Source organism: Thermobia domestica, chromosome 18 (genome assembly GCF_964235325.1).
Source record: "Thermobia domestica chromosome 18, izTheDome1.hap1.1, whole genome shotgun sequence".
Lineage (NCBI taxonomy): Eukaryota > Metazoa > Arthropoda > Insecta > Zygentoma > Lepismatidae > Thermobia > Thermobia domestica.
This window is the reverse complement of record NC_137471.1, coordinates 10,654,105-10,678,515: the sequence shown is the minus strand read 5'-3', so window position 1 is coordinate 10,678,515 and position 24,411 is coordinate 10,654,105. Positions and strand designations below refer to the sequence as shown.

The window sequence follows — 24,411 nt, the reverse complement described above, 5'->3', positions numbered from 1 at the left end:
GCTCAGCCCCGTTGATGCATAATATGCTCTGACATTGGAATGGTCACGGTTTGATGAACTTTTTGCAACGCGCCCGTTCTCACGTAATATTTAGTTAAATGTTGACGTAATATTTTGTTTATATATATTGTTATAATAAATACAATGTAATGCATATATGGAAGATGTAAGTGTCAATGAATATATGTAGCCTAGATCAGACGTGAAATGAAAATGAAATGAAATGTTTTAGTTTAATGTTCTCCGATTATACCTAGATCAGACGTAGTAATGAAGTCTGTCATACATGGAAATTTCCTTTGGTGTAAAAAATACACTGCGTCCATTCTCGTGATGCTGTCTTTTTGGTTTGTTTGTGTTATATGATGTATACCAATGAGAAAAATATACGATTTAGGATTTAGATTTTTTGGGCTTTCGGCATCTAAGGCCATTTAGCCCGTCACGTTTGAGGGATGACGTCCCTCGGCGAGCACACTACCCGGCGAAAGGGAAGGAAGGAAGCGGCCTTGGACCTAAGTTAGGTACCACCCCGGCATTTGCCTGGTGTGAATGAGGAAAACCCAGGAAAACCTCATTCAGGGTAGCTGGCCTGAAAAAGAATTTTACACTTTTTGGACCGAGTGACCCCACCGGGAATCGAACCCGGAACCGCTCATGATAAAAATATAATTTTATACGCCAAATTACAAATAAAAGTCAGTAAAGACAAAATAAATAATTAAGTATACGAAATAAAATTATATTGAACTACTAAAATAATTTTGCATGGAAATCAATATGCTAAAACACAAAGATGGCGCACCTTCAAGATTTCTATCTCAAGATTGACATGACAGGGTATTAGATCAAAGGCTCTGCCTAATAAGATGAGAGAAGTTTTCTTACCTGCAGTGGCTAACGACACACTCGTTGCTGCAGTATTCGTCTTCCCACTCAGAGTTTGGTACAGCTGGGTTGGTGCAACCATTGCGGATGCATGAATTCGGTGGTCGCCCAGTCGTGGGCACGTGGTGGTGGTGCTGTTGCTGTACGTTGGGCATGGGCTGCTGCGGCTGATGTTGATGCTGACCCATTGTTGGGGGTGGTCCGGCTGAAAGGGGAGGACTGCTAACTGGGGCTGACATCTGATGGGGTGGTGGACTCGAGACCATGTGCTCAGGGGTACTGGACATGTGAGGCGGGTTCACCTGCAAAGAACCATCAGAGAGATCGCTTTATAGAGAACCCACCACGACCACACACAACGGCAGCACGGCCTCACTCCATCACCCCAGGGCAAAAGCTCACATGCATTGCACTTGGTATACTGTGGCAGAAATACTAAAAAATTCAACAAAGTGAAAAAAAAAAAAGTTTTCAAATTTAGTTAACAGGTATTGCTCTAAAGGGATCCATGAATACGTGATAGCTTGTTTACTAATTTAAATTGTGCCTTCCCCTCCATCTTATGTTTATTTGCTGTAGCCCCGCTACCTACAAATTTTACTGATAATCTTAGCAGGATTTATGTTGACGATCATTTTTCGTCAAATTTAGCACTTCATAATTTAAAAAAAATTAAATGTTCTTTCAGAAGTTTTGAATGGTTATAAAGGTTGATAATGTCATATTTTCCTTTCCTCGTTCAAAAGGTCCAGGATGAAGAGCAGCGGAATAAAAAAAAAAATGCCTTATCAGTAGTGCCACCAAAACTTACTAGTTTTGAAATCGTAAATTTGTGGTGGTAATTATTTTCAAATCATGTCGTTACAACGTACACAGACTGCAAAATGTGGTTTATGCTTCGATTTCTTGTTAAGATACATTATCCCCACGATCCATTAAGGAAAGATGGTCATGATTGAGGGCCCTCTCAAGCTCACCAACTACCTAACCATAGGACTGGGTCTAAAGCCTGTATATCCCCCTAAAAATCCGTATTATGCATATCTATACAGTTATTTTAGCTCACACTGATTTAACATATTATGTGTAACACCTACAAGCCAAATTTAGGAAAAGCATATTTTCGCTCAGCAGTAATATTTCACATAACCAATGCTCAATAATTCCATATTCTCCCAGCATGAGTATACGGAAATCAAAATATAAGGTACTTAATAAGCTTTCTTCGGTTTCACACACATATAAACACAAACTCTTTCCCTCATTACTCGAGTTTTTAGAGCACAGGACATATACGGAGAACACTGGAAACAGATAAGGAGGTTCAATCAATCGACACGATGGTACACACTGAAGCTTATGCTGCCTACAGTGAGCCTATCAATGTAACGGTATAAACTGGGGCTTACGCTTTCTACAGCGAACCTTCAACAAATGCGTGTAATGGAGAACACTAAGATTTATGCTTTCTACCATTTTTCCGATTTCATCTCATTTTTGTCTTTTCTTCTACACCCCGATAACTCAATAATAAGTCGAAATCAGTGTTGTCAACGGCTCGAGCGGCTCGGCTCACGGCTCAGTCACCACCAAGCCGAGCCGAGTCGGTTGACATCACTAGTCGATATATTCATAGTTGGCTTTCATATGCGTATTTTCTTAAGATAACTACGAAAGTATGTTGTACTTTGATAAGCAGAAGTTGATTCATAAAAAAATATTAGCACAGACGGTTATCTTGCTTTTTCTTCTTATATATAAATACACGCATGTTCACGGAGATCCATACATTGGAATGTCGAATCAGCATAAACTGTTTACATTAATAATTTGGGATTTCGTTAAGTTAAGTAACTTGAATGTTGGAGAACTCTTTGTACAGTTTTTTCGAAAGTTCATGGACATCTTAAAAACTATCTTAAAAAATCTCGAACTCTAAATCACGAGCGGTAGGAAATTAAAGAAATGGGTATCTACTTTTTCTTTGATAATTTTTTTTTTATAAAGTATTAGATTTTTCCAATGTATGGTTTGAGAGAGTGGCCATTTTCTTTAAAAGAAGACTGTACCTATGTTATTAAAGCAATGTCAATGTTTCCCTATAGTAGTCTTACTAGAGCATTCTCCTCACGCGTACGGTTACTTATGAAACAACAGTTGCTACTGTCTTGTCTGGAAAACGTGTCGTACAAGTGATGTTACGGAAAGTGTATATGTTTCAATGGATGAATCAAGCATTACGCATTTGTTAGTTCTTCCGGAATTATTTGTTTCCGATGGATTCCAAAGACATGAGCAACATATGGAACTTAGAAAGGTTATATTTTCCATTGACTTATAAATATTGTAATGAATGAGGGAATTTCAATTTTTGTTTAAATCTGCGAACGACTAAACTGAAAAGAGCAAATAGATTAGTGATAACAAAGGTGAGGACACGGATTTGTAACCTTGAGAGCAGAAATAATGAAAGTACTTAACTTATTCATTGGAACAGCTGTGTCTCATATCTCGTCAACGAAAATTGCCTCGTCTCGTACGAAGCGCTAAAGTTTGGATAACTAGAGATTGATTACATAGGAAAATTCCTATTATGTTTTCATTGACGACTAAAGATTGCTCTACTACTCCCCAATGAATTAATTTAATATATGTACTAAGATTTCCTTTGACGCAGCTACATAAACTTAGCTGCATAGATATTAGTGGAAACTGTTTTGCTGATTCATTCCTGGACCAGGTACTATTAAATGCCAATTTAAATTTTATGCGCATGTGAGCGTGCCCTGGGTTCATAAACTACATATTAACATACTAATTTCTTATTCATAAAACCCTGTTTATGATAAGTGTTACAAGTCAATTTAATAATAATAATAATAATAATAATAATAATAATAATAATAATAATAATAATAATAATAATATACTTAAAATTCAAGCCTTCATGCAGTTCAAATGTACACTTAATTTCTAACTTAATAACACAAAACTTTTGAATGAAGTGTTAAACTACTGTAACTGTCTACGTACGAGGGTGTATTTAAAAGTTTCTGGCTTGATACTCAAATATCGTACCATTGTAACAAGTCGTTCATGACACACAGTGCCACCTATGGAAGAAATGTATCAGTATCAACTGTCAGTTCGTTGGAAGTTGTTATTTGAATCAGTCGTTGTGCGATGAGTTCGTGTCTCATCCTCTTGACAACACTCCAGTTCAAATGGCTGTTGTTCCCACGGCTAGTGCTAAATCTGGGCTGTAAGGTGGATGCTGAGTCTCCTCGAAACCACAATCTCACTATAATCTTGGATACAACAGCCATGTGGACTGGAGCATTGTCATGCAGTATGCGAGCTAAACAAACTGACGCTGCTGAAACTGATATATTTCTTCTTCAACAGATGACGCTCAGATTAATACCATTCGTGCGATATTTCACTTTCATGCCAGAAACTTTTGGAAATATTCTCGTATAGCTTAAATGGCTCGTGAAATTGTGATTTTGCTGTGTTTCAATGCCAATACCCTAATTCCTAGTTAACTGAAACTACAATTACACTAACCACAGTTTAGAAAATGCTATATGCTTGTCCAATGGCTCTTACTGAGTGATACTCTATTACATTATCACTGACTTTCTAGATAGGAGTTCGCTACCTCTTAATTTAAACAGCTTTCCAATTGATTCACTATTCTATGGCCTTGCAGGAAATCGAATCACAGTGGGCCGGTATCAGAAACAGTACGGTACTATCAATCTGGTTATGAAAGATTCTCTTTCATATTACTTACATAAGTTCCGTAAGATCGTTCTATACAGGGTGTCCGGTGATGAAAGGATGGATCATGGCAAGCAAAAAGGTCGAATCGCCTTTGTTTTCGAGATATCGATGAAATGATCAACGTATTCTACACACGCATTTTGAAAGTCCCGTATCTCTGATGCCCAAAGAATGAAAAATTAACAATGGAGAAATTGATATGATATAAAATCAGTTATTTCTTCAAATTATCATATATAGCAAGGAAGTATTTCTTTTGTGATGCAGTTTTGCACACGTACTTACTGCATCATGTAAAATGTACAGTCTTGTTAAAAAGAACTGGCCACCCACCTCTCTTCCGAAAGCCCTGTACTTTTGCCTACAGTTGGAATTAAGTCAAGCAAATGTGAATTTTCTTCGCGCATATCAAATCTTTATTTGAAGCAAAATTATTAGAATTTCCTTCGTAGGGTTGCCAGAATATTTGCCTTCTAATGTAAGGTGGGTGGCCAAGATTTTTTGAACAAGACTACATTATAGACGGATATTGTTGATTTCCTGTTCTTCATTTCGACAACATCAATGTTAGACACTGGAATTTCGATATAACGAATGTAACATTTGAATTTTCTATATTTTCTCACCCATGAAGCAACACAATGAATAAGTCTGTGATATCTTTCCAAAGTCTATTTTATCCCCAGTCTACTAATTTTTGCATCAGTCAAGTTACCTTCATTAACTTTGAAGATAAGGGACTTTCAAATGCGATCTACAATGCGTTGTTTATTTCACAGATATCTCGAAACCGAAGACGATTCGACCAATTGTTCCTATAGTTTTTTTTTTTTTTTTTTTTTTTTTTTTTTGCTTGTTTGGCATGACCCATTCCTTTATTTTCCGAAATATTGCCCTTTCTTCATCGGACACCCTGTACAACTAAGCACTTACCCAAACTCGATTTTTCTGTGAAAGTATGAATAGCCAACTTAATCAGTTTTCACGAGTCTTAATTAATATTTGAATTTTAAACGAAGGGTATAGGAACAAATTAATCAATAACGCAAGGCGAAAATGATTTCACTAATATGAATACTTTGAATTAACTGTCACTATTGGTACCTGTTGCATGTATCCAGCTGAGGACACTTGAGGCTGCATGTGCGATGGACCCATAGGGCCTCGTGCCCCAGGTGGAGACATTCCTGGTCCCATATGACTGGGAACTGGGCCCATTGGATTCATTGATGAGCCCATCATCTACAAGAAAGGAAAAACAGAAAATTATTTCAATATGAGATTAAATTATATTAAAATTTGTAAAATAATCCTTAAACTTAAGACTAAATTTACAGAAAAGTCGGGATTTCGAAGGGCCCGGATCCCCTAAGACCAACCCCTGCGTACCCTGAACTACATCAGTGACCCAGTCCTTGCTAATAGTGCACAAATACATAGCCAATATTATCACAAGAATTGAGAACATAAATAATTCCAGAAATATTTTGTAATTCTGGCTCATGATGATACTTTCAATAGAAATTAAACACAAAGAATATATATACAATGTACTCTAGATACGTACAGTAAAATTATGAAATGTTCTGCTTTTTTGTTAAATTTTATTAGCTCTAAGTTTAGCCATAACGTTAAAACAATTTACCCATTTCTCAGTACATTTTATAAGTCATTTAGCTACTTTCTGACAACTTCTGTTGGCAGCACTGTTTAAAGGGAAGCAACGAATTCGAAACATTAAGATCTCCATTCATTACAAAGGAAACTAAATATACAAAACCAAGAAAATACTTCCCAAATATAAATTAGCGAATTAAAAATGAGAGTTGTATTCAAAAAGCCTTAAATACAGGAGTAAGAAACTAGTACGAACAAGATGTTAGATTAAATTCGGTTTTAGATTAACAGATGAAATTATGGCAATCCATCACAATTTTAGGATTATGTGTAAAATACAGATCTATTACTTTAGCATTATAGATATTTTAATCTACATTAATAAAAATGAATATAATCCTATTTCTGATCACGGCTAAACGGCTGAACTAATTGATTTTTTTAAAAAAAATAATTAGTATTAACTACATTGAACCTAATACGTGTTTGGGCCATTTCACGAGAAAGTGAGCCTGAACCCAAATTTTGAAAAACAACTAAAACCAATGTATTTTTACATATATATGGAGTAAATAGAACGAAATTTACTTCGTCACAAGGAAAAATTTACTTATAGTTAGAATTCACGTAAAATTTTAAGTCTAAATTGTGAATTTGTAACATGTCAGCTGGGAGAAAATATTTTTATTCTTGTAATCGGCAACATTTTACGGTATATTGTGCATGTTTGGCTGTAGCAACTTCGAGCTGTTCAAGATGCGACCTTTTTCTACAAGCTGCAGTTGAAAAAGTGTTTACAGGATAAAAATTGTTTATAATATCATTAAAGATATAAACGTCAACTTGAATGTCGCGAAAGAAAAAATAGAACTGAACGCTGAGGAAACTTAAGTTGTTTCAACCTTATTTTAGGGTTTAGATCCAAATGGACCTCACGGTATCAGACAAGGGTTAACCATCCGCTGCATTTATGAGAAATTTGTATGTACATGACCTATTCTAAATAACTATAAAGGAAGCAGGAAGTGTCATAAAAGGGAGCATGATCGCTTAGTGGTACAGCGCTCTCAACTCTGGTGCTGGAGATTCTTGGTTCGATCCCAGGCTATGTGAATTCGTGGTAGATAACATCGTGTCCGTAGGTTCTAGTTTTCCAGTACATTTTCATTCTACCATTTCCTTCATAACCACTCACTTTCATAACCGTCTCCTTTAGCCCAAAGCGTATAATCACGGAACGTTAAACCAAAAATTTGTATTTTAAGTGTTACAAAACATATCTTAGCGTAAATAAATAGAATATCGTCTACTTCATATAGACGAACTGAAAACTATCATGTACGGAGTAAAGATTTGACACTGCAAACTTAATTACGAATCAAATATAAATGCTAACTTTTGACACAAAACTGTATAATAAAACTTTTTAAAAAATTGTTACCTGTTGTTGATTTCCATTTCTTTCAGTCATTAATGAGCTGAGAAGTGGCGACTTCTTGGCCATGGGCGAAATCTGCTGAGAAGACGTTGTAATCGGGGGTGACGACATGGTACTCTGTGGAGATGAATAACTGCTATAACCACCGGTGTAGCTGCCGTAACTGCCGTAAATACCGTCGGACTCACCAGCGCCCTGAATAAAACAATAAATAAATTAATTGTTATTTATAAGCATTGCTGTCCTGAAGACATACAATTGAGTAAGCACTCGTGGTCACATTTGATAAATTAATACATAATGTGATACCTCAAACGACCTGTGTTTCTCTACCAGCACTAAATCCTCCTTTAACGAATACAAAACAACAAATTCCGCAGTTCAAATATTCACAGAAAATTCAGAAATCTTATTTAGCGTGAAACACCTTCTCGTTCACTGGAAACCGTGCTGTGTTGCAGAAGCACTGCAACGACCAGTCCCTTTAACTTCTGAGATAGGGGAAAGGAGACTTAACATTTGCTCCAATTGCCGCGCTGAAGGAATCTGGTTGTTGTATGCTCGCTGCAACACAATATAAATTAGAGACTCTGTCACGGATTATTTTTCGCTTTTTAAAACGAATTAACGGAATGGACAGTTACAGAAGTAAAAAATATGTTATTTAAAGTGTATATATTGAAGTATTAAAAAGTATTTTTTCTGTTCTTTACTACTATTGATAATAATATTTTTTTTCTTCAAATATTTTGGTCGTTGCGCAACGCTGCAACACTAACATTAGCCGCCACTGCTAGCATCACTGATTACAGTTGTCAGATACTGTCTTGCTGTGAAATCATACTTAAAAAACTGTATGTTACTGTAGCCTTCATCGTGACGATAACTTTATACAAAGTGTCGACAGTGTTGTTCTTGTGTATTCATTATCAATTTTTCCCTGTCATAAAGAACAGAAAATGTACTTATTTTGAACAATTTAAAAGCACAACATGCATACATAAAAGATTTCAATCAAATTAACTGTAAAGAGGAGTGTACAATTTCCAGATTAACAGGCCTATTCAGCATCAGTCACAGAGGCAAGTCAAATATTGTAAACCACATCAAAAAGTAAGCAGCACAAACTTGCTGAATCGGCGAAATGCTCAAATCATGTCTTGCTCACATCCTTTACATACAAAGGAATTAATGAAGGAGAACTATGACTGAACTATGAAGTTTCATAGGGTGTCTGTTTTTTTATAGTCTAAAAATCCTGGAAATCTATTCTGAGGATAAATAACAAATTTAAAAGGGAGAGGGTTATAACGGGGAATATTTTTTGAAAAAAATGAAATGGAATCTTTTGGTTTTACGCACCACGGTAGGTTAAAGATGATTGCGATATGAGAAACGAATACAATGGTGAAATCAATAATGGAAATGGAAGAACCCCGAAAAAACCCACGAACAGGGTATTTGTCCACCATAAAGCCCACTTAGCGCGAGCTGGGGTCGAACCAGGGACCCCACCCATCAGAGGTGAACACTCTACCACTGAGCTACTGTGCCCCGTGAATATTTAAAATGTGAAAGAAAGGCAAACAGAAAAACGGATGTTCATTTTTTCACGACGTGTGATAATGAATTCTACAACAGTTATTATGCTACGTCCTTCGTATCTTATCAATCCTTCGTGACACATACTACAGAGCCTACCTTGTCACCAAGAATAAAAAATGGCTCCGTTTCCTTCCCTCTCTCCTTTTTTAGTGTAATACAAACAGAGCAACCTGATGTTTTAAACAAGAAAATTCATGCAACCAGGCTTGTAAGCCGAATTTGTATCCTATTATTGACAGTGTGTGTTAAAAGTTTCAAAGAGTTTGGTTTACCGAACTCCTTTGTATATTTATCATGTCTGTCAGTCCAGGAGAAAAAAAAATAAATAAAATAAAACAATAAAATAAAATCAAGACCTACTTGATGAACCACCATCAATTTTGGGCAGATTGTAGAGGATCAAATTTAGAAATCTAATTCGTTTATGGAAGTGAATTCAAACCGGAAGTGGTAGAAATCAATCATTTTTAGTTTGAACGTTGATCTCACAATAGAGCAAAAACTGCAATAGATAGCGAGAACCAGTCTTGTTCAATCGATTAAGCACCCCAACAATACTTTTTATCTCCATCTTTAACTCTCTACTAACACCCGAAATGACAGAAATTCACTACAACTTCCGGTTTCAACACTGATCCGCATAGAGCGAAAATAATAAAAGCGAAAAACTTTTTAAAAATCGAATTAGCGTTTTAAAAATAAGAATAGTTTGTTTTCTCTTAATCCTCTATTCAAACCGGAAGTAACAGAAATCACCTACTTCCGGTTTTAACGTTGATCCGTATAAAGTACGATAAAAGGCCTACGGCTGTTATGATGTGAACAAATTTTGGAGGAGATGGCTGAAATCCAGCTTAAATGTACAAGAAAGAGACTATATGCCACTGAAATATAGAAATTAATGCAAAATTTTAAACACTTCCTCTCAACTCATCCTTAGTTAAGGGAAAACATGCAGCAAGACATTACCAAGTCTTCATTTAAGTTTGTTCTCCTGTCAGTAACAATCATATTATAGCCTACTTGGAAAAGAATTGGGTAAGTACTGAATCTAGAGGTGAAGAGACTGTTCTGGGAACCTGAAAAATTTTAACAACTGGTTCTGGGGAACCGGCGGTGCGACTGACTAGCACCGCAGAATTACCTACTTGTAGCGATAAAATGTTAATTTTTAGCGATGTGGCTTCCTCATGTGCTGCTAGTCCTAATGATTTTAAATTGATCATTGTGGTATAACAAATTATAAAGATTATTGATATGATTTTTAAAAAACGGGTAAAATGGGTTACTATTTTTTTCTTTAAAAAAATGGGAGAATACTTTGTGCACTGAAAACCGGACAATCTCAATTAATCGGGATATGGTCACCCTTTTGGAAAACACACCGGCATGTCAAGAAAAACGTCTCACAAGGCAGCCGGCAGCAAACTAAAGTAAAAGTACCAACATACCGTATAAACTTTCTTCCTCTTCCAAATTCGATTATATCATCCCAACATGCACAATCATGCACATTGTATTACCAATATTAGGTTTGAAAATGATACAACCACCTACCGTTCAAGATTTCATGCTTCAGAAACCATACCATGACTTGCTCTTTCCATGGGAAAGTTTTTTTTTCCATATAAATAATAAATCATGGCGCCACGTCTTTGTCCTTGGCCAGTACGAATCTATTACGCATATTGCAGCTTGAAGTAAACATGCAGTCGTATTGTAATCTCGTTGTCTGGAAGTGACTGAGACAAGCTTATCACAACGGAGTACAAATGCTTTCTGCTAGGGAGAAAGGTGCAATAGACTCAGTAAACCGGAAGCAACGGAATGGAATGGAATGGTTACGGTAAAGGTTGGTGTGCTGTGAAGCAGTTCTTCAGCGACGGAGAGAGGGGAGTGACCTACCAGGGACAAACGGGAAGGAGCATTCATCTCAGGAATGCTGTTGCCATCCTATTCTCCACCGTGGAAAAGACTCGCAAAGATCGTGGTCCTGGATTTAACTGAATGAGGTGACACTTCTCTTAGCATAGCTACCAACTTTACTAATAAAAATATTAATAACGTTCATATAATCAGAAAGGCATGCAAAAAATGTTCAAGCAACATGTTTTAGAAATTAAAAAAAAAAAAAAAAAAAAAGCACAGCGTTCAGCAGTGATTTCTATTGGCTGAAGAAAAGAAAATAAGTCTTGAACATCCCATAACTATAGACGTAGAAAATTTTGAACGGAATAGCGATAGAAGGAAACGGGAATATCCCAACACGAGGTTATCCATCACAAATTCACGTAGACTGAAAGCGCGCTGATAATTCCTCCAGATAAAGGCACATTCCATCCCTCCATATTAACTAAATGGAGTGAAACGAAATTTCTAGTTTTAGGGTCTACGATTATCCCCCTAAAAGACTAAAGATGGCGGATAATTAATGAACATGAATAGGCTATACAGAATAAGTGAAATGTAAATCTGGAATGAAACAGGAGAATCCTGAGCAAACCTATTGACACGATGCTGTCTACCAAAAACTCGCATAGCCAGGAATCGAACCAGGGAGCGCTCACGCGCCCCTTTGTTTCTCCATATTAACGAAAGAACACAATAACATATGCAAATTAATCAGTTTAAACTGGAGTGCTCACACGACCCTAATTCAAAGTGCGTCACAGAAATTTAAAAAAAAAAAAAAGTTAAGCGTAAGTAGGTCAGTAAGGCGTTTACGTATAAACAGACAGCTTAAGTTCGATCTCCGGTGGATAAGGAAATATTTTTCATTCTAATACGAGTCGTCGGCCTCTGTAAAATGGGATATCTAAAGGATAAAGGTTGTCGACAGGTGGTGCAAAGCCTTGCATTTATCCAGGCCTTGTACTTCCTGTGATCTATCTTGAATATGGGGTGCCAATTACCTAACTAGAACAAGTTAGTATTTTTTTAAAATGTTTATAAAAACTATATAATTTACACAAGAACGCCGAATACAGAGTTCTGGAGATGGGAACATAATAGAAAAACTTGCACATGCGCAGTGGAAGAAGATGGGTACGTTTAAGTTAAATAATGAAGAAAGACGGAGGGAGGGGGGAAGACCAATATATTCATAAGAGATGTCTTCCTGTTTGATCTATCACTATTTCACCTACAGCCATGCCTGTAATTTATATCATTATATCTATCTCAGATGTAGGCGAAACAGAAATCCATTTCGCCTATTCCTTCTAGTCTTCCGGAGAACATTTGAGGAATAGAAATACTTGTTTTGCCTAGACTTGAGATAATAATCTAAATAATTGACCGGTCTGTAAATTTCTTTTGCAGAACTTAATTCTGTTTACAATATTTTTCTGAAAAAAAAAAAAGTTCCTAATTTCCTAAAAAGGAACGAAATGTTATCCCTTATCATCATTTAAACATTGACTCACATCTTTCTCCTTTATTCACTACAATAGTGTAGTTACATTGATCTCAGGGTCCGAGTCCTTTCTTCTAAAGTATAAGAAAGTTGGAATGAAATTATACTTTAGACTGCACGAGACTGATATTTACTGAAAATGAATGATTATGAAAGAATTTGGTGGAATGAGAATGTGGAAGAAACCGGGAGAACCACGAGAAAACTCACGCACACGATGCTGTTTACCAAATTTATATGGGCTGTGATCAAATCAAGAACCATTCGCAGTAAGATTACGTGCTCTACTAAAGGCACATGTGAAAAGGAAATATTCTTGTTAGTTCTCCTTAAAAAACTGCTATTACTGGCATGTCATTTCCCGCAACTGAGAAGCTTCCATGCACCACAGTTTTGCAGCTAACCTCTTCCTCTGCACGAACGATTTTCGTTTTGATACCGTTCATCAATTGTAGTCTCTTTCGCTCCCTCCCTCTTTTTCCTGCCACTATAACCTCTAGCACATCCTTCATGACTTGGATACTTCTGAGCCAATGATTCACCCAATTCTTCTTCCTCTTCACAATTTCATCTAAAACTGTTCTTTTCTACATCACTATTTTTCTCTATTCTTCTCCACACCGACATTTCGAAAGCTCCCAGTCTTTTTCATCGCTTTCGCGCAATCTTCATGTTCCGCCTCTCAAAACAAACTTTTGTATTATGGTATTTTGGGAATAAAAAAACCTTAGGCTTCTAATAGACACTAGATAGGGTTAAAGATATATAATTCTGTCGGACGTAATTTCACTCATGGTTAAGATATACAAGGCTTTTGAAAGAAGTGAAAAGCTAGATTTTTTCTTTAATTTAAAAATATTAGAAATATTTTAAACATGACCGGATATGCAAATAATAAAAATGATTAATGATTTTTTCACGTTCGGTATTTTTTTTTTTAACACAAAGAATACTATTTCGTGCATCAAAAACTGCGGGTATCGTATTATCTAGCAGTAATTTCCAACCCAAAAAAATTTTAATACGCTACCATATTTATTTAATGACAATGAAAAAAAAAAAAACGAAAAGAAATGCCGTTAACATTTCGTCCCAACTAAAAGAACGCGTTTCAGGTTTTCGTTTCTGAAAAGTTATGATTGTCATATGTATAAATTAACCTTTTTTCATACAGAGAGAGATTGCTGTAGTTCCCAAGATTTAAGAGTCTTCATCCCGGCGAAATTAAAATACCGCTAATTTTACAGTAATTATGTGATATTTTCAAATAGATAAAAGATAATCGAAATTTGGAACAAGAGCGCCCTAGACAATAATATTTTACATGAGAAACCGTTATCACGACTCACTTATCTGCTTTCGATTTCGAGCCATTTTGAAAATCGGAATTTATTTTCGCGTTTCTAAACAGCTGAAAACGAAAAGCCACTAGGTGACTTGTGATAACGGTACCTCACGCAAAATAATATTGTCTAGGGCGCTCTTGTTCCATATTTCAATTATCTTTTATCTATTTGAAGATATCACATAATTACTGTAAAATTAGCGGTATTTTAATTTCGCCGGGATGAAGACTCTCAAGACCAGTGTTCGAAGTGAGACGGTATGCGCTGGTATGCCATACCGTCTCTAATTTTTCAGTGATGAAGGCATACTGTCTTTTTTTTTCTTTAATAATTAAAACATACCATTACTGGAAAGTAGATGCTAAATATCTTTAATAAATCCGTTTTTATACACAGTAATTGACGAATAGCTTTGCACGTAAAAAGATTTTTAATTTCTAAATTGACAACACAACACAGACATTTTTGTTATCTTTTTCCTACTTTATGTTTTTGAAATGAGATGTCTTCAATGAAGTTCAGCTAGTTTATATTTTGATGTGCCATATTGAATTGTTTCTTTCTTATGTATGTATGGATGTGTGTGTTCTTGTCTTAAATGCATATAAATGCCATGTTTTGAGCATGGGCGGATTTAAGGGTTATCTGATGATGGGGCGGACATTCCAGGGGTTTGAAACACCCCACAGTCGAGTGGGCGGACCAGGAGTTTTCCCGAAGGCAATTGTTAATATCCTCATTCGGTTTTTGAGCATGTTCATGTATAATTCTCTATAATAAAACATAATGGGATATTTTTTTCAGAAAATTGTTGGCGGAGAATCAAAGTCTCTCCATTCCCCCCCCCCCCCCCGTTACTACAGAGAAGCTCTCCAATGGTTTTCAGTCATTATATAAATAGAAATGCAGCTCAGTCCTTTAGGCAACATACTGTCACTGCATTTGAACATTTAGGTAGCCAGTATGTTGAGTCAAAATCGTAATAAAACATACCGCTTTTGCTTCCCTCCCACACACACACTTCGAACACTGTTTAAGCCAACTGAAACCCTTTCTTTCTACCGTATATCATCAAAGATTCGTTTGAAGGAGTTACAGCCCCCACCAACCCTCTTCGATATGGCATTGTCCTCACATTAAACTTTTTGTCATCTTCACTTACTTTCTTAATGACAAATAACACAACAAAGGGGATTTTGATTCACAAGTCTTTAGAACTACCACCCAATATTGTTTCTATTTGAAAACTATTGGGAATTAAGATTTCTGGGTTTTTCCGCATCTGTAGCCATGTCAGCCCGTCAGTTATGTCTCTCGGCGATCACACTATTCGAGGAAAGGGAAGGAAAGAACCCGCTTGAGACCTGTATGTTAGATACTATCCCGGCATCTGCCTCGTGTGAATGAGAAAAACCCAGGAAAACCTCACTCAGAGTGGCTAGCCTGAACAAGTTCTTTCGACGAGTGCCACCTACCGGGAATCGAACCCGGGACCGACCGCATCTATTTGAAAACTACTTTAAAACGTGAAAAGATACAAAAAAAAAAAAAATGACCACACACACACACTGAAAAAATCGTATATTTACAGTTTCATAATGCATTAACGAAAGCAATTACCCCTTCCCCACCAATATTCTCCTCCAGAAGCTATATAAATCTATTTATTCCGCTTAAGTTAATTTGTGTGCGATATAAATTCTACTCACCTTGGATACAAGACTGGCCCGATACGCAGCCAAAGCTTTCAGATATTCCTTTTTAGCAGCCTCCGTCTTCTTCTTGTACACCTACGGGAATAGAAAACAAAACGAAAAAGCATTAATACACGACCCTATATAAGGCGTCTTCCAAGGTCTCTTAATTTCATATCACTTCATTCCAAAAAGTTATCAGCAACATACAGTCTAATAAGAACAACCAGTAACAGTGCTGGGAGTCCGCAATTGTAATGAAATGCTGTATAAAGTTTCTACTACCAAGAACTGGGAGTTTATAGAGTTGCGAAGGGAACTCTGTTGAAAGGAGAGGAGGGAGAAAAACATACCCAACTAATCTCACACGAGCAGAGATCGTTATTAACGTTCAGAATGCCTAAGGAAGTGGGGAGGGGGGTCTCGAAGATCTTTTGCTTGTTTCAAAATGGTAGGAGAGAACTTTCTTAAGCACAACTACTGCAATGAATGTTAGGGAATTCCCTCTGCCACCCAGAGACTTACCTCCCTTGAATAATGAACCGAATGTTCTAAATTACTATATATATATTGGTTCTTTAGTTTTCATGAAAAGTTTGTTCAAACTATCGTTTTCTTTACAAATGATATTAAGAGATAAGTAATGCAAGTTTTTACTCTTTATATTTTTCTTTCTCTAATTTAACGCCACACGAGTATGATTCGAGGCTAAAAAAGACGGGAGAACTTCGAGAAAACTCACGTACAAACGATGTTTGTCCATCACAAAGCCCTCTGGCATCGAACCAGGGACCCCATGCATAAGAAGTAAATGCAACAGTGTGACATCTGATATTTGATAAGTTCACTTATTTAAAAAATAAATAAATAAATAAAAGAAGTGAAAAAGACTTAAGTTCCAGAATAGCGCAGGCTAAACTAAACAAGCATTCAATACGAAAAGAGGACTGCTAACATCAAGAAATGTGTCGTTGGACTTCGTAAACGATTTATTAAGACCTTGATAGGGAACGTGATGCTTTACGAATCACAGACGTGGACATTGAGAAAAGATGAAATATCCAATCTGGAAGCATTTGAAGTGTGGTGTGCTGTGCATGGTGGAATACTGTGCATATCATGGACAGCAAGGAAAGAGAATGAAGATGTACTAAAGGAAGCTAATAGGAAAGGAAGATAATAGAAAAAAAGAAGAAACAGCATGCTTGGCCATCTTATGCGGCACTCCGATTGGATCACCGTGTTGATAAAGGGAAAGGAGAAGGAAAACTAGGAAGAGGAAAACCAAGGATAGAATATCTAGATGCAGTTACGAAGAAGAGACCTTATCAAAGTATAAAAGAGATCTCTCAAGGATGAGAAAAGTTTTAAAATTTCCATGTTGCCCACTAACACACAGTTGAAGTGAAACGATGATGTACATTTTATTTAAAAGTACTTTCTACAACTATCCCAATGAGTGTGATTTTCCTACGACTTGGATCTACCGTTGATTAATATTTATTCGAATGATCTAAAATTTAAAAAAGATAAATAAAATAAAAATGGCTCAACAGCCGTTTGGGGCAAGGGTCTACCAACCGATTTGTGACATGCACGTTTCGGGGTGATATATAGTCAGTACATCGACTTCCTTCGATATTAATATTGTTTTTTTGGATTGAAGTTCGCAACTTCTTTATTTCATGTAGATCCCCAATTGTTTGCTTATTTTTACTGCAGAGTTTATACCCGAGTTTTGTCTAACTTTAGGTATACGTAAGACTCAACTTTTGGCTGAGAATTTGAAACCTTTTTACTCCTCTCTGGATACTTTCTTTTTAAAAACTGTTTTTATCTCTTGTCTCGACAATAGAAATGTTCTGATCAAATTTCATGTTTCTTTCTGTAGCACATAGCCCCTATTACGTGGATGGTGTTCAATGAGTCACTTCTATTCTTATACACGTATAATAGTAGAGATACAGAAAATGGTGTAAACGTAACGCCTCTTATGTTTTAAAAGGTTAATGATAATGAATATGTTATATAAATTTAAGACGATATAAAGTTTATCTTTTAGAAAATATTAAAATTTCATATTTTTCTAATTTTGAACTTTTGATTTTCATATTTTCTTATTTTATTCTTCACACTTTTGCCTCCCTTTACCAATATATGCTTTTGAAGGGGACAAAAGTAGGATTACCCGCAGAATATTCTGACTAATAAAAGTGGTCTTCGCTTGAAAACAATATGAGAAACGCTAACTAAAGCACGCGACATTTCCACGTTCGCGCTAAGAGATCCACGTGATTAAAATACAGTGTTGCCCTGAACTGAACGGGAACAGAAAACGAAACGCATTTTAATTCGGCAGAAAAAGCGCTAAGAAACTTCACAACCCCGCTTTTCCATGATTGAATGCGTTAAGACTACGTCCAACACTCGGAATGAGATAGGATTTTCATATATATAATAACATGGCACATTCCTCCACATTATTAGACGAACGATCATCTCTCATTTCGTAACTTGTTTTTCTTCAATACCAACTTTCTGACGATCAGAGAGGAACAATGGTGTGAATGGATCAGGAGAGCTTGTTTATTTCTTCACCTCCACGAGGAGGAAATGAAACCCTGCTGATTCTCCAATACCTGAATTAGTGTATATATTTATGTTTTTTCCATCGCTGTTATATTTTCTTCTAAAAAGTAATATTGATGAACTATAAAAGCTGGTTGAAAAATAAAGTTCACATGTAGTATTGGGATAGGTTAACATCTGGAGAAATTTTGAACTGCATAAAACAAATAGTTTCCATAATACTTTGGAAAGAAGTTCATAATTTTATTATATAGGGTAGGCATAGATGATTCCAGCTGAAAATGTTAGACACGGCCTTAAGGCGGCAGACTACTAAATATTTTTGAAAAACTAATAATTTTTCTTTTGCCTGTTTTTCGTAAGTGGAAAGAGGTACTAAAATGTAACTTACCACAATAATAGATAATTTTATTCTACACCCGAAAATACGGATAGGAATACTTTTCAGTGTTGCCATCCATAAAAATTACACTGTGACCAGAATTTGAATTACTCTAAAATCTAGGCAAAGACAGCGACTAGAAAAATGAACTCAACGGTAATTGATGACTTATGCTACCTATGTTCCTTGTTTACTACTTTTTAAATAATGTTTCTATTTATTTTCTGATAACTTATTTATTTTGTAATAATTTATGTAAGTTTTATAAAATAAATAGAAATATTATTTAAAAAAGTAGTAAACAAGAAAGGTAGACAGCATGATAAGTCATCAATTACCGTTGAGTTCATTTTTCTAGTCGCTCCCTTAACCTAGATTTTTGAGTAATTCAAATTCTGGTCACACTGTAATTTATATGGATGGCAACACTGAAAAGTATTCCGATCCGTATTTTCGGGTGTAGAATAACATTATCTATTATTGTGGTAAGTTACATTTTATTACCTCTTTCCACTTACGAAAAACGGGCAAAAGAAAAATTATTAGTTTTTAAAAAATATTTAGTAGTCTGCCCTCTTAAGGGTCTTCACTACAGCGAAATTAAACTACCGCTAATTTTAGAGTTTTTCTGTAATATCTTCAAAACAAATAAATATATTCGAAAAGCAGAACGTAGTGAACTAGACAATACGATTTTGCATGTGATACCGTTATCACAACTCATCCTTCTGCTTTCGATTTGCAACTGTAGATAGATTTATCATTTTTTGCGGATTCTGTAAATAGCGGCATACCAGAAGCAGATAGGTGAATTGTGATAAAGGTATCACATGCAAAATCGCATTATATAGTTCACTACGTGTCTGCTTTTTAAATATTTTTATTTGTTTTGAAGATATTACAGAAAAATTTTGAAATAAGCGGTAGTTTAATTTCGCTCTAGTGAATGCCCTTAAGACACACCAAAAAGTTCCGGCTTATAATTTTCGAGGCAAGAAAAAAAACTCCTTACGGACTTTACAGCGAAGCCAATAGTTAAAAGTTATCCAATTGCTATAAAGCTCAGATTTACCATGCTGTCACACGTATCCTAGAATGTGAAACTCAGATTCAGTATTTGTATATATTGTTTTATACTTATGCTCTTGTGTGTTTCAGCTCATTGCAACGTACCCACAATTCAATAGTTGGTTACTGCATGTTTTCATGGTCATTCGTAATTGTATCACATAAAGAAATCATTGCGTCAAAAACAAGGCTTTTCTACACGCACTTCGAGCAACGAAAACATTGATAGAATCAATTCATATGTTGAACATGAAAACCATTTCTAAGCTGGAAAAAAAAAAAAAAAAAAAAAAAAAAAAAAAAAAAAAAACTGACACGACAAGATAGAGAAACGCTAATGTGTAACATTACTTCCCATTGATCTGTTTAGCAAAAGTAAGCTCTTGCTTCATAAAAGCTGTCTAATGCAGTAACTAGCTATTTTTGTATTGATTATCCATTGTCCTTCAAACAATATTTTATGCCATCGTAAGAATTATCGATTGTCTACAATCTCGAACTTACACGACCAACAAATGTATGAGTACACTGATATAAATATATTTCTTATCTTAAAACGCTGAAAACAAAAATGATAGAAGAAATCGAACATTCCTTCCTACAAGAAAGGAATAACATTTTTTTCCCTTTTAGAGTGGAAATAATATCACTGGAAAAAAAATCATTAAGTTGGGTCCCAAGTAGAAATGCAAAGGTGCAGAAACCGGCTTTTATGAAGAAAAAATTCTGTTAACGAAACTTTTTACTTTTTTAAAGCATTTCAATATTAGTGAAAATATAATAGTACGTCTCGCCTTTGTTTTCGCATCACAATACGAATAAAACATTTGGGGCCTTATGCAGAGTCGTTCTGAAGCGTGATTAGTACCGTACTAAAGAGTTCGACTAGCATATGTTTCCTGCAGTAGTCAGGCTTTTAGTATGACGCTAATCATACGTCAAAACAACTCTGAATAAGGTGGTTGATGACTATATTTTGAAGAGGAAAAAAAATTTTTAAAATTTCAGGAATCAAAAATATAATCGATCATTCGATAAGAAGAAAAGGGACAGTTCCGCAGATGCTGTGGAATTTTGTAAGTCCAATAACTTGTCTACATTTGTATGGTGTGAGACCGCTTGAAATTCACCACCAGTTGAGTGAGACATGTGATTATGGTGTTATGGATGTGTCTAATGTGCGTTCGTGGGCGCGATAGTTCAAAGAAGGCAGAACGTCGTGTGACACCAAGCCAAGACGTATTTTGGGAAGTATTTTGAGAAAAAACTTCTGCACCACAGAGATCAAGTACTAAATTGCCATAGCCAACGAAGCATTTTACAAGGAAAGATCACTTAAATAGCAGGCTCAATATTGGATTTGGAAAGAAGTTGATCAAGTGCTATATCTGGAGCACTGAACTCCATAGACTTGGGACACTACGGAAGTTAGAAAAGAAATATTTACAGAGCTTTGAAATGTGGTGTTGGAGGAAGATGGAGAAGATAAAATGGACAGACAGAATAAGAAACGATGTTTTAAAACGGATAGGAGAGAAGAGAACACTTTTATAAAGCATCCTTCGTAGGAAGACCAATTGGATTGGATACATCTTGCGAAGAAATTGTCTTCTTTATACAGCCATAAAAGGAAAGATGGAAGGAAAGGCAGGAACAGGAAGAAGAAAACAACTGATGGATGATCTGAAGAATAGAAGAAAATATTAAGAGTTGAAAGAGGAAGCTGAAGATCGAGAAACATGGAAAGAATATTTCCAGAACCAAACCTGGAATACCAAATCTACCAAAAGGCAGAAAACTTAATAATAATAATAATAATAATAATAATAATAATAATAATAATAATAATAATAATATGCACTATTAAGGATCAGATTGTCTAGAATATTGTCTGATCTCTCCTAACAGTGACGAACATATATAATACTTGTAATACACTTTACATTGCAAACACACCGAAGGAAACACAGTAAAAAGAGCACACGCGGAAATAAAAATATACATACGATAGTCTCTTGTCACTAATTATAATTTTTTTTAAAAAAAGACCGAAAACGTGGGAAAGAAACAAGAAAAAAAAAGAGAGGAAAAGAGGCTTATTTGTCTTTATCAATAACAATAATTCGTCTACGTAATTATTTCTAATTACAGTCTTGTTTTGGGAACCGTAACAACCTCACAACAGCTGTCCGTCAAAACGGGAAGAACCACAAAATTATCCACCATAAATCTATGTCACCAGTCGACGTCATCCTCAAATGCAGACAAAGGCAATGGTATTAAAGTTGACGAAACATTGCACCATGCAAAGGGAAGGGGGGAGGAGGGGATAATGATTATTAATAGGCTTCTCTCGAGAACACGACGATGGGAAAACATCTCTCCACTGCATAACGAGCATTCTGTTGTTTTGTTACAGTGACGAATAAAAACCATATGAATATTACACATTGCATGTTATTTTTCCTTCTGGTATTCCAGTACATGGATGATAGATATATCCAGTATTTGGCCGAATAAGAATGTATGTGTTCTATTCTGTCGCAGAAACAAGTACAAAGTGTAACTACGTATACTGCATTTTCATGTAAATGCTTAATTACTCTTTGTTGCTGTGGCAAATCACAACAAAAGAGGATGGGATTTCCTGTCAGAATGAATAAAGTTCCTTAAAACAATGTAGCACTCATAAAGGATACCCAATATTATCGTCAGTGACTGACTGATTTATTGTTATATCTGAATAACGGATAGTCAAATATAATAATCAGTGATTGATGTGTCCGAATAACGGATTCCTAGATATTATTATCAGTGGTTGATTGATTTATTGTTATGTTCAAATAACGGATTCTCGGATATTATCATCAGTCGCTGACTGATTGATATGTTACTCAAAGTAACGGATAATCAAATATTATCATCACTACTTGTTTGAACTAACTAACTAATGTCAGAATAACGATACTCAGTTATTATAATCACTCACTCGATTGATGTATTAATTTCGAATAACGGATACCCGGATATTTTCACCACCATTCGTTGAGTGAGTGTGTTAAGTCCAAATAACGATACCCAATTCTTATAGCAATTCGTTGATCGATTGATATGTTAATTCCTAATAACGGGATACAAGGATATTATTATCACTCATTGATTGATACATTGATCTGTTATGTCCGAATGTTGGATACCCGAATATTATCATCAGTGATTGACTTATTATGCTAGTGCCCTGTTTCTATGTGCGTTATGTCCCCTCTGCAAAAATTTCCCACTTCGCAGCCTGATTTTATGACACACCATCTACGGTGAACTTGGCAATATCGAGGGTACGGCTAGTTTCTTCAACCGAAGTGCAGTTTGTATATAAAAGAGGGGGGGGGATTTAGATTTCTGGGCTGTCGGCATCTAAGGCCATTTAGCCCTTCACGATTTGAGGGATGACGTCCCTTGGCGAGCACACAATCCGGGGAAAGGGAAGGAAGAAAGGATTGGGGAAGGAAGGAAGCGGCCTGGGACCTATAAGTTAGGTACCACCCCGGCATTTGCCTGGTGTGAATGAGGAAAACCCAGGAAAACCTCATTCAGGGTGGCTGGCCTGAAAAAGCGTTACACTTTTTCGACCGAGTGACCCCACCGGGAATCGAACCCGGGACCGCTCGCACTTGTATATAAAAGAATGCCGTCTTCTACGTGTGGTGGCTCGTGCCATAAATAAGTCATCGTTCAAGGGTGTCTTCGTTGCCACAGTTTCAAATGCTGTCCTTTACGTTATTCTCTGTTCTCAAGATCAGCTTCCTTGTTCTTACACTGCCTGACATCTGGTTCATATTAGCCATAGTCAGTGTTTCTTCCAGATATGTTTTCTTTTGGGGGGCACTGCCCCCGGAGCTCTGAGTGCTCCCGAAGGAAACCAAAATACTATGTCTTTAATCTAATAATAAATAAAATGCCCTCCGGAATACTAAGTGTCCCCCCGGAACATTTTTCTGAACCACGCAAATGCGGTAAAGAGAGACATGGAGGGAGGAAGGGTGCTGTTGTAAAACTCAGCACGGGAACTGGAAAGAAATTTGACGAACTGCACTTTTATTGAGTAAACGCACTATAGATGTCAACATGGAAGTAGCATACATATGTCGGTTTCTCTATATTCTCTTAAATTTTTAGTCTGTGGTAATCTAGACTTTTCTTCTGGAACAGTTTGATATATTTAAAAATGTTCAAACTTTTCTTTATAAAATTGGAAACTAAAATTTTTAATTACATGCCCATGATCACGCAGCCTGGTCTGCTGACAGCCCATTAAACAACTAGTAATCAGCGGGCGCCCAGTAGAACGAGAACAGTGGCGCCACTGAGGGATGTCTGAAGGATAGTCAGAAACTGAATTTTATCATTACAAGGTAAAGGAAAACATTTAAAATATGAACTAATTGTTGTAGTAATAAAAGAGTACATATTTTAGGTTTTCTTTCTTTAGCATGTAGATTTTTTATCAATGTGACCTCCCTCACGAACCACCACTGGCAAATAATAATAACGTTAGAATTGACAAAATGAGAAAGTTGGGAATG

The 24,411-nt window shown here is 36.0% G+C and overlaps 1 protein-coding gene across 6 annotated transcripts in view; it reads right to left on the bottom strand.

Annotated features, from left to right (window-relative positions):
• LOC145674975 (TOX high mobility group box family member 3-like) overlaps positions 1 to 24,411 on the bottom strand; it is a 515,956-nt gene that overhangs the window by 3,841 nt on the left and 487,704 nt on the right. For 5 of the 6 annotated variants that reach the window (XM_081745294.1, XM_081745297.1, XM_081745295.1 and 2 more), the window contains exons 8-11: positions 15,805 to 15,885; positions 7,733 to 7,924; positions 5,779 to 5,916; positions 889 to 1,190 (exon numbers count right to left, since the gene is read on the bottom strand). In XM_081745294.1, coding sequence (XP_081601420.1) covers positions 889 to 1,190; positions 5,779 to 5,916; positions 7,733 to 7,924; positions 15,805 to 15,885 — 713 coding nt within the window. The remainder of the gene's footprint in view (positions 1 to 888; positions 1,191 to 5,778; positions 5,917 to 7,732; positions 7,925 to 15,804; positions 15,886 to 24,411) is intronic. The other variant, XM_081745296.1, reaches the window with a different exon arrangement.